At 44.0% G+C, this 12,019-nt stretch overlaps 1 protein-coding gene across 1 annotated transcript in view; it reads right to left on the reverse strand.

Moving 5' to 3' along the window:
* Positions 1 to 12,019, reverse strand: part of LOC144480531 (secretory carrier-associated membrane protein 2-like) — a 41,290-nt gene extending 29,271 nt beyond the window's left edge. The window contains exon 1 of the mRNA XM_078200095.1: positions 11,802 to 12,019. Within this exon, the coding sequence (XP_078056221.1) occupies positions 11,802 to 11,858 (57 nt within the window). The 5' untranslated portion in view covers positions 11,859 to 12,019. The remainder of the gene's footprint in view (positions 1 to 11,801) is intronic.

A 12,019-nucleotide genomic window follows, 5' to 3' on the forward strand; every position in this document is an offset into this window, starting at 1 on the left:
GTACTTTGATTGCTCCAGGGACCCAGGTTCAATTCCGGCCTTGGGTGACCTTCTGTGAGGAGTTCGAATATTCTCCCAGTTTCTGCGTGGGTTTCCTCCCACAGTCCAAAGATGTGCAGGTTAGGTGGATTGGCCATGCCAAATTGCCCCAAAGATGCATAGGTTAAAGTTTATTTATTAGTGTTGCCCTCTTTTTAGGTCAAACCAAATAAACAAACTCAGATGAAGTCAGGAAAATAGGCTTACATTAACACTACAGTGGAGCCACTGCAAAATCCCCTAGTTGCCACACTCCGGCACCTGTTCGGGTACACGGAGGGAGAATTTAGCAAGGTCAATGCACCTAACCAGCACGTCTTTCGGACTGTGGGAGGAACCCAGAGCACCTGGAGAGAACATGCAGACTCCGCATAGACAGTGACCCAAACCAGTAATCAAACTTAGGTCCCTGGCGTTGAGGCAGCAGTGCTAAACACTGTGCCTCCCTAGATGGAGCCATGGTAAATGTGTGGAATACAGGGATAGGGCGGGGATCTTTGTAAAATACTCTGTCAGAGAGTCAGTGCAGACTCGAGGGGTCGAATAGCTTCTTCTTCACTGTAGCAGATTCTATGATTATTAGTCCTGAAATTCCTTTCTGAATGCTTAAATGGATCAGATTTTTAAAAATGGACTTCAATTAATTTAAAAAACTTTTGCAGCAGTGTCAAGCTGAACCAACCAGGCCAGAAAGACATTAGGTTCAATCATAGCCTATCCTGAGACAGAGAAATGGCCTCGGTATAACAATAAGTCACATCAATCCAGATTGAGGAGAGGGGAAAAATGCAACTAAGATTCTATTCCTATCGAGCAATACCCACAGAAAGAATGCATGTCGATGCTAGGTGAGCACATGATCAGGTTCAACTGTAGTGTCCTCACACAGCCCTTACGGTCAATTAGTCTGAAATTCAAATCATGCCTCAAATGAAACCCTCCAGCTGAAGACAATCAGGTAGCGACTATTTTTCGCAGCACGGTGACACAGTGGTCAGCACTGCTCCAGGGACCCGGGTTTGATTCCCGGCTCGGGTCGTTGGCTGTGTGGAGTTTACACATTCTCCCCATGTCTGCGTGGGTTTCCTCCCACAGTCCAAAGATGTGCGGGTTAGGTTGATTGGCCGTGCTAAATTGCCCCTTAGTCTCCCAGGATGCGTAGGTTAGAGGGATTAATGGGGTAAGTATGTGGGGTTACGGGGATAGGGCCTGCGTGGGATTGCTCGTCGGTGCAGACTCAATGGGATGAATGGCCTCCTTCTGCATTGTAGGCATTCTATGTGGGAGCAAGAAAAATTAAGGATACATCCTCTTGCAACATAAAAACATCCAATACCACAGAAAGATCAAGTGAACTACTCCAATTCCTAACAGCACAACGCTACTTCCCTTGTGTACAACTCAACAATCACTTGCCCGCCACGGTACTTTGTAGATAGAACTAACTGTTATCTTTTGGCAGCCTGGAAGGAAGGTTTGTGAACTCTGCTTTACTATGAAGTGAATGACTTAATAAACATTGTTAAAATTACTTAAAATCAAAGTGCAGTATTAGCCAGAGATGTGGCAGTCATGTTTTGTTCACCATCATCTCAGCACTGTGTGGAAACTTAATTAAAGTTCAAAGCAGGATCAAAACTATTGCATGTTTGTGACGATCCACCAACCAGAAATGATGCATAAATTTGTCTCCAAATTATGTTCCATGCTTGGTGTTTTCTAAGGTGTTGTAGGCATTGGAGAGTAATACTGATCCAAAAGACCATTCGGCCATCAAGTCTGCTCTGCCATTCAATCATGGCTGGTATGATTCTTATCCCCATTCTCCCTGTAACCCTTATCCCCTTAGGAACCTATCTGTCTTAAAGACACTCAATGACCTGGCCTCCACAGCCTTCTGCAGCAAAGAGTTCCACAGGTTCACCACTCTCTGGCTGAAGAAATTCCTCCTCATCTCAGTTTTAAAGGATTGTCCCTTCACTGAGGTTGTGCCCTCACGTTCTAGTCTCTCCCACTAATGGAAACATCCTCTCCACGTCCACTCTATCTGAGCCTCTCAGTATTCTGTAAGTTTTAATTCGATCCTTCCTCATCCTTCTAAACTCCATCGAGTATAGACCCAGACTCCTCAAACGACAAACCCTTCATTCCTGTGATCATTCTTGTGAACCTCCTTTGGACCTCCTCCAAGGCCAGCACATCCTTCCAACTATCCAAATGATAGTTTAAAAAACTCAGTAAAGTACCAGTTGTGAATTGACAAATCCTTCGGGTTGTTTGATGTTTTTTGCCTGCCGGACTAAACAACTTGTGCTTCCTTTGCAACTCCATTTCCTGGCAATCTCATCTTTTGACAAATCCTTTTGGTCCAGAGGAGGTTCACAAGCATGATCCCAGGAATGAAGAACTTGTCATATCAGAAGCAGTTGAGGAGTCTGGCTCTATACTCAATGGTGTTTAGAAGGATGACGGGGGATCTAATTGAAACTTACAGAATACTGAGGGGCCCATTTAATATTGTCTTTATTTACAATTTCATTGAAAAAGTGATTTTCAAATGTAAATATGTTGAGGATCCCATTGCAATATTTTGGCCCTACGCTTTGGGATACTTGGCTTAAACACCCAAAGACAAGTCACTCACTCAAAGCAGTGTTTTCATGTACAGAAAGTTAGAGTCATAGAGGTTCACAGCATGGAAACAGGCCCTTTGGCCCAGCTTGTCCATGCCGCCCAATTGCCCGCATTTGGCCCATATCCCTCTATACCCATCTTAACCATGTAACTGTCTAAATATTTTTTTAAAAAGGACAAAATTATACCCATCCCTACTACTACCTCTGGCAGCTCGTTCCAGATACTCACCACCCTCTGAAAAAAATTGCCCCTCTGGACTATTTTGTATCTCTCCCCTCTCACCTTAAACCTATGCCCTCTAGTTTTAGACTCCCCTACCTCTGGGAAAAGATGTCGTCTATTTACCTATCAAGTTAAGTTATAAAATAGAAATAAGATGTCGGCAAATTAAATATACAGAAAAACAACAAAAAGAACCAGCAGAATCCCCTTTTTGGAGGGGGTTTGAAAACTACCTTCAACAAAAAGTAATAATTGGTCCATTAAAAAAAAACTAATTTTTTTAAGCAAGAGGCCAATACCAGGGCTGAATGAACTTAATGCAATTCAGTTGGTCATTTGGACACGCACACTAGCTGCACAAACTGGCTATGTCAAGTGCAGATGGATATCTCTCTACCAAGCACTGTAAATGTGCAATAAATGTGCTTTTTAAACTCAACTATTGATTCCCCTGCAGACAACATTTTAAATCTTGCTTTTGAATACATAACAGCAACTGGCATGCACGAGTCCGAAAGAAAAACTGATGTAATTAAATTGGGAGGTAAAAGTGGATCAATAAAATGGAATAAGTAACTGTATAAGTACCATAAATGGATTTGCTTGTGTATTCAACACAATATTTTTACAACATGCGCCATTAGTTCTAGTGATATGATGATGAAAGTCAGTTTGAACTAAAAAGAGGGCTCACTGTCCAATAACAACGGCATTTGAAAAATTTGTCAGAAAACAAAGTTAGCAAGGGTAAGTTACCTTGCTTCCTAGCACATACTTGCAGACTGGCACATTCCAAAATTCAAGACTATGTGTTGAGGGACGCACAAAAGGTTGGGGCAGCTGCTGCAGGAGTTCAGTGAGGAAAGGTCACTGTCTGAGGTCCTTCTGAAATAGCATAGTAGGCAGCATGGTGGCACAGCGGTTAGCACTGCTGCCTCACAGCACCAGGGACCCGGGTTCGATCCCGGCCTGTGTTGAGTTTGCACGTTCTCCGTGGGTTTCCTCCGGGTGCTCCGGTTTCCTCCCACAGTCCAAAGATGTGCGGGTTAGGTTGGTTGACCGTGCTAGATTGACCCTAGTGTTAGGGGGACCAGTAGGGTAAGTGTGTGGTGTTACGGGAATAGGGCCTGGGTGAGATTGTGGTCAGTAGACTCGATGGCCGAATGGCCTCCTTCTGTACATAGGGATTCTATCATTCCAAGCATACCAAGGGACTGGAAACTGTAAAACCACACAGGCCATAGCACCAGAGAATGTTTGATGTAAAATGTGTAAATCTATCTTGTAAATATAATCTGCATTAGCAAGCGTGGTGAAGCACCTCATGTACTGTATTGAGAGAAACTGATTGGAATTATTACATAATTGTACAAATTTAATGAGTAATATTTTTGGAAAAAGATGTTTGCTTCTCCTCATCTCCATGTTAACATACTATCTTTCATCCTAGACAGGGAAGCTCCTTAACGAAGGTTACTTGTGAATAAAAGGAGGTAGTTGTAAGTGCAAATAAAATACCCAACAGGGTACAATTCATGACAAAGTACTGTATTTACTTGTTCAGTTTACTTAGGAGTCATGGCTCAGTGAGGAAATGCATCACGTGGTCTGGTACAGAGTTACGCAGACTCGAAAGGTGGTAGGTTCTGCACCAAATTAGGCCGTCTGAGCTGGAGGCTTTATTGGGACTTTTGGGTGTGGGAAAAGTGGGAGGAAGGGAAAGAGTAAGGAACAGAAACTTAGAACAAAAAAAAATTATTAAATTTCAAGCAGTGGCAACCGGTTATCAGCAATTATCGGGCAAGAATGAAACTAGCCCTGATTAAATAGGTCACCACAATTCTCTGATTCACATGATGAATAGTCAAAAACAACATTAATGGTGCAGGAACGTAGCAGTGCTGTGATAAAAATCACACCGACAGCCTGCCCAAACAGTGTTGGCAACTAAATACTTGCTTCAGTTCTGCAGAGATTATTTTACATTGGGGCACTGCCACTAAAACTGAAAGCATATCCCAGCAGCTGGGTTCAAGTCCCTCTCCAGGATCTGAGCGCACACAAAGAAAATTCAAGGCCGACAACTCCAGTACATTGAGACGTCTGTGGTTGTGAAAACTCCAAATAAATGCAAGTCTTTCTTTTCCTGACATGACTATTAGAAAAAAAAATAGTAGAGGAAGGGATGAACATGAGCATAAAAGTAAATTAAGCTGCAAGTAGCATCACATTAAAGATGAATCTGGTGCTAAACTAATTTCACGGAGTTGCATTTTGATTATTGTCCTTTTGTAAATAATGACGCAGAACAGGGTGTTCACTATAGGGGCTGAAAAGGAACCACCCATTAAAATGGACCCAAGATGTACGAGCGTCACCTGAGACTTTCTGAACAAAAAGTTATCTGTGCAGATTGCAACAGAGAGGGAAGGTACCAACCCTAGAACCAGTTGTGACTGCGGAATTTAACCAGTCAAACTTGTATTCTAACTAACTTGCTTGGAAAGTCAGATCATATTACGTAATTTTAAAAAAAGAAAATGAAATTAAGGGAAGCAAAATTTAACAAAGCTGTCTTGGAAGAGATCGGAATGGAGATAGAAAACTGTATTCTGGCCTTAAGAATTATTCAAAATTGCTGTATTTTCATTTATTTTATACATTGTCAGAAATTGTCATATAAATGCACACACACCTTTGTGAGTTCATGTGTGCAGGAAATCTATATGCACCAAAGGTTAAGCAAATATGCAACTAAATCCAAAAGAATTTAGTGCTTAGAATGCACAAAGAGGAGTTGAGAAATTAAAAACTGCATCCACTAATATCATTTTAGTGGGGGACCTGATTCCACAAGGATAGCTTTCTAATCTGTCACCCTCCCATTTTCATTCTTGGCTGGACTATCTTTCCATTTTACTTTTGCATAACAAACCCACTCTATAATTCAAGTAAGTTGCCATCAACACTGTCACATGTCACACTAGTCCAAGCCAGTAGTGTCAAATTGCGATTCATCACACTGCCTGGCTGGCTCCCATCTACACATTTCAGCAAATTTAACTCGACCAAAACTCTGCTGCCTGTATTTTAACCAGCACCAAGTCCAGCTCAACCCTGTTCTTGCCAATCTATATTAACTCCCAGTCCAGCGACATCTTAACTTTAAAATTCCCATCCTGGTTTCCTCACCCATTAGCCCCTCCTCCAGCCCTAGAACCCTCCAAAATCTTTATGCTCCCCCCACTTCTGCCTCTTTCACATCTCCTGCTCCAACGTTGACAGCTCTGTCTTCAGCTGCCCGGGCTGCAGACTTGTATTCCCTTCCTAATCTCCTCCACATCTTTACCTCTCACTTCCTCCCTTTTTCAATGCCCAACTCCAAGGTTCTTGGAATTGTTGTTTGCGTCATACAGGTCAACCAGAAAGTAGAAAGTGTGTATTTTTAAAAAAAACCCAAACATAATCCTGGATTAAAACAAATTTAAATCATGCTGAAAACCAGTTTGTGGACCTTCCACACTCCAAGTGACTTCAGGGTAGGAAGCGGCCATTCGGCCCATCAAGTTTACACTGACTCTCCGACGGAGCATCTTATCTAGGTCCACCTGTTCCGCTATCCCCATAACCCACACATTTACCCCGCTAATCCCCCTAACCCACACATCTTGGGACACTAAGAGGCAATTAGAATGGCCAACTCACCTAACCTGCACATCTTTGGAGTGTGGGAGGAAACCGGAGCAGTCGGTGGAAACCCACGCAGACACGGGGAGAACATGCAAACTCCACACAGACAGTGACCTGAGGCTGGAATTGAACCTGGGTGCCTGGTACTGTGAGGCAGCAGTGCTAACCACTGTGACACCGTAACATCACCTGACGCATAGCTTTCATTCATAAAAATACAATAAACTTTATCATTTGACCCTCCCACGTTGAATCAGTCAATTGCCAGCAGCTCAAGGTGGCTCACTCCCACCTTCTCAAGGGCAATTAGGGATGGGAAATAAATGCTGGCTTTGCCGGCGACACCCACACCTCATGAAAGAATTAAAAACTTATACACAATATTTAGTTTTTTAAAAACACTACAGGTGTTTTTCTCCAAAGCTCAATCAGCCTATATTTTAAGCTCCGCCGATGTAAGCATGCTTGCTCCAAGGACACTTCAGATCAATCCCCATTTCCATTCTCCATCATGCAAATTTGCACCAAACTATTCTTTCCACAAACATTATGGTGCAACCATACAGCACGATAACTTTCACACAGACAACCTATTGCTGAAATTGAGGTGGTAAATTCTTTCAATTCTGCAGGACTGAGCCACATATTTTAGCTGATGAAAGTTAAGGGATCTGAAACGTGAATCATTGTGTTACACAGATACTGCCTGACCTCCTGAGCATTTCCAGCATTTGTCTTCGATGTAAGTTTACCTTCTTCAAATCCAAATAGAAATAATCATGGAAAAATAACTAAGAATCGTTGGCCAGAATATTCCAGGATGGATTCTTGAATTAACTGGAGCCTTCAGTTACAATGTGTGTCAATCTACAGCACACATTATCAATTTACCAGGTTTCCACCATATCCTATCCAAACAGGGCAATTACTTAGATGCTCAAAAGCTCAAAGCATTCAAAAGTATTTTCATAGAATCCCGACAGAAGGAAGACATTTGGCACATTGAGACTGTGCCGACAGCAATCCCACCCTATCCCCGCAATCTCATGTATTACCCTGCTAACCCCCTTGACATGAAGGGTCAATTTTGGCATGGCCGATCCACCTAAGCCGCACATCTTTGGAGTGTGGGAGGAAACCGGAGCACCCAGAGGAAACCCACGCAGGCACAGGGAGAATATGCAAACTCCACACAGACAAGGCTGGAATTGACCCCGGATCCCTGGCACTGTGAGGCAACAGTGCTAACCACTGCTCCACCGGGCCATTCCAAAAAGAATAAACAGCTTCTATCACACTGGCTGCGAGCAGGATTCGAACCTGCATGGAGAAACCCCATTGGATGCCATGTCTACCGCCTTAACTGCGCAGCCATCGCAGTTCCACCTTTTGGGAAGAAATATTGCTCCATGGTTTGACTGAACTGAAGATGTGAAGAGATCATAGAAATTAGCTCACTAATGCACAATATGAAGTGGTTGGGGGTTCACACTGTAACCCTGTCACTCTTCCTATAACAGCGCCCCCAAAACTAGATTTCCACCTCAACAATGATCTTCCAATTCCCTCTGTGGTACAAATATAAATGTCAACATATTCAAAAGAAAACTGTATTTAGAGGAGCAAAGGGATCTAGAAGTACAGTCCCCATGATTAAAATAACAATGCCATTAACGAACACAAACTAACTGGGTTCAGTTCTCGAGTATCAGTGTTGAAAAGCAGGGAGGTGGTGTTAAACTTGTATGAAACCTTGGTTAGACCAAACTTAGTACCACAGACTATCCCTATAGTCCGTATTACAAAAAGGATTTGATGGTACTGAAGGTGTAAAAATGATTGACAAGGATGATCATTTTAACGCTGCAGTTATGTCATCAGCGAAATCTTAAAACAGACTGGGGCTCTTTTCTCCAGGAGTGACCCAATAGAAGTTTTTAAGATTATGGCTTTGACGGGGTGGACAGAGATGTTTCACTTGGTGACAAGTCCGGAACTGGAGGCCATAAAAACGCGACTGAAAAATCCAACACGGAATTCAGCAGAAACTTCTTTGCTCAGTGTCAGGATGGAACTCATTACCAATTGCTGCGTCTAAGGCAAATGGCATAGATGAATTTAAGGGAAAGCCAGATATGGAAATGATGGAAAAAGAATAGAGGGGCCCCAGACAAAGCAACATGCTTCATCAGTACCGCAGACACCACCTGAAATATTCACTCCCTCGATCACAGGAGCACAGCGACAGTGGTGTGTACCATCTACAGGGCGCACTGCAGCAACTCACCAATGCTCCTTCGGAAATTCAGCGCGGCGCTACGACTCTCACCAACTTTTACAAATGCACCATAGAAAGCATCCTTTCTGGTTATATCACAGCTTGGTATGGCTCTTGCTCTGACCAAGACCGCAAGGAATTACAAAAGGTCATGAATGTAGCCCAGTCCATCTCGCAAATCAGCCTCCCATCCATTGACTCTGTCTACACTTCCCGCTGCCTCGGAAAAGCAGCCAGCATAATTAAGGACCCCACGCATCCCAGACACACTCTCTTCCCATCTTCTTCCGTTGGGAAAAAGATACAAAAGTCTGAGATCACGTACCAACCGACTCAAGAATAGCTTGTTCCCTGCTGCTGCCAGACTTTTGAATGGACCTGCCTTATATTAAGTTGATCTTTCTCTACACCCTAGCTATGACTGTAACACTACATTCTGCACTCTCTCATTTCCTTCTTCCCTATGTACTCTATAAACAGTATGCTTTGTAAGTATAGTATGCAAGAAACAATACTTTTCACGTATCTCAATACATGTAACAATAATAAATCAAAAGCACCTTCCAAACCCAATGATCGCCACCAGCTGGAAGGACAACAGCAGCCAAGGCACGGGTACTCCCCCAACCCACACATCGGGACTTTTTTGATTTGATTTATTATTGTCACATGTATTAGTATACAGTGAAAAGTATTGTTTCTTGCGCACTATACAGACAAAGCATGCCGTTCATAGAGAAGGAAGTGAGAGAGAGTGCAGGACTTGCAATTATATCATTGTTCCAGGAAGCCATTCAGCCGCCACCAAGCCGGGAACATCATCCCTGATAGCAATGCAAGTGCACCTACATAGTAGGTTTAAGGCGGCAGCTCACCACCTGCTCAAGAACAATTAGGGATGGGCAATAAATGCTGATCTTGCCAGTGATACTCACCCCCAAGAACAAATAAGAAAAAAAAAGATATGCTGATAGGGTTAGCTGATTAGCAGTGGGAGTACCACCCCAGTGAAACCCTGGTGTCGGTTTCCGTGCTGTAAAACCCATTCGTCTCCAATATTAACAAAAACTAAAGCAAGTCTGGAGAACCAAATGTGACAACTGACGCTTTTAAAGTTTTACACTGGTTGGATTTAAAGTAGAAATCAAACCGCGATAACAATTATGAGCTGGGTGTGGGCAAATAGCTTGTGATGTGATGACCTTTACTAAGGAATGAGCTGCACCTGCCTCCAGCAGAACCCTGTACCCAACCCTGTCAGGAAAATCACTTGCAAAACTTGCAAACAAATATTGCCCAAGCAAATAATAATTTGAGTATGGGGGGGGGGGGGAGAAGAGAGAACTTTCAAACAATTATTTTCTAAAGTTTAAGCTCATCAGTGTCACAAGTAACTTCATTGCAGTGTTAATGTTGTGTGAAAATCCCCTTGTTGCCACACTCCTGCACCTGTTCGGGTCCAGTGAGAATTTAGCATTGCCAATCCACTTAACCAGTCTTTCAGACTGTGGGAGGAAACCAGAGGAAACCCACACAGACATGGGGAGAACTTGCACGGGGAGTGAGTGACCCAAGCTGGGAATCGAACCTGGGTCTCTGGCGCTGCGAGGCAGTAATAATTTAAGTGGGGGAAACTTTTAAGCAAATTATTTTCTAAATGATAATTTAAGTGGGGAAATTTCAAACAAATACTAAATAATAATTTAAGGGGGGAGAAATGTCAAACAAATACTTTCTAAATAATGATGCAGCTATATTAGACCCTCGTCAGACCCCACTTGGAGTACTGTGCTCAGTTCTGGTCGCCTCATTACAGGAAGGATGTGGAAAAGATTGAAAGGGTGCAGAGGAGATTTACAAGGATGTTGCCTGGATTGACTGGCATGCCTTATGAGGATAGGCTGAGGGAGCTCGGTCTTTTCTCCTTGGAGAGACGTAGGATGAGAGGAGACCTAATAGAGGTATACAAGATGTTGAGAGGCATAGATCGGGTGGACTCTCAAAGGCTTTTTCCCAGGGTGGAAATGGCTGCTACGAGAGGACAGAGGTTTAAGGTGCTGGGGGGTAGGTACAGGAGAAATGTTAGGGGGAAGTTTTTCCACACAGAGGGTGGTGGGCCAGTGGAATCAGCTGCCATCAGTGGTGGTGGAGGCAAACTCAATAGGGTCTTTTAAGAGACTCCTGGAAGAGTACATGGGACTTAATCATCATAGAAATCATAGAAACCCTACAGTACAGAAAGAGGCCATTCGGCCCATCGAGTCTGCACCGACCACAATCCCACCCAGGCCTTACCCCCATATCCCTACATATTCTACCCACTAATCCACACATCCCAGGACACTAAGGGGCAATTTTAACATGGCCAATCAACCTAACCCGCACATCTTTGGACTTTAATAGGATGGAGGGTTATAGGTAGGCCTAGAATGTAGGGATATGTTCGGCACAACTTGTGGGGCCGAAGGGCCTGTTTGTGCTGTAGTTTTTCTATGTTTCTATAATTTAAGGGGGGAAATTTCAAACAAGTACTTTCTAAATAATAATTTAAGTGGGGCGGGAAAATTTCAAACAAGTACTTTCCAGGTACTAATAATTTAAGTGTGGGGTAAGGAGCAGAGTCTCAAGTTGCTGCTGTTGCTGCATTTTACACTGACTTTCCTAACACCAGGTTAAAAGGGCGAGGAGGCAGTGTGCGCCTGCAACGCAACTTGACAGAGCCCTCGCTTCGACCCCGCCCCCCGGCTGGGCGCTGCCGGCTCTCCGATTGGCGGAGCGCCACGTCAATCAAGCGGCCCCAGCAGGTTCGGTTGTCTCAGGAATGCGCCTGGGCCTTCGGTGGTGGTGGCGGGGGGGGGGGGGGGGCGCACCCGATTGTTTACTCTCCCCGCCCCGGCCGGCACTCCCAACATTCAAAGATATTCTTTTCACTGACCTGAAAAGGATTGATATCCACCGGATCCGCGAACGGGTTAGCGTCAAATTCCGACATATTGAAGTTGACGAACGGCTCCCCTCAGCCGCCCCTCCTCCTCCTCCCGTCGCTCGCGCTCTCTTCCTTCTGCCAACCGACCGGAGGCGAGTGGAAGTGCGCACGCGCCAATAACAGCTCGCCGTTGCCAGCCAACCGCCCTTTGTGACATCACGGAAGGC

This window comes from Mustelus asterias, chromosome 29, assembly GCF_964213995.1.
Source record: "Mustelus asterias chromosome 29, sMusAst1.hap1.1, whole genome shotgun sequence".
NCBI classification, from domain to species: domain Eukaryota; kingdom Metazoa; phylum Chordata; class Chondrichthyes; order Carcharhiniformes; family Triakidae; genus Mustelus; species Mustelus asterias.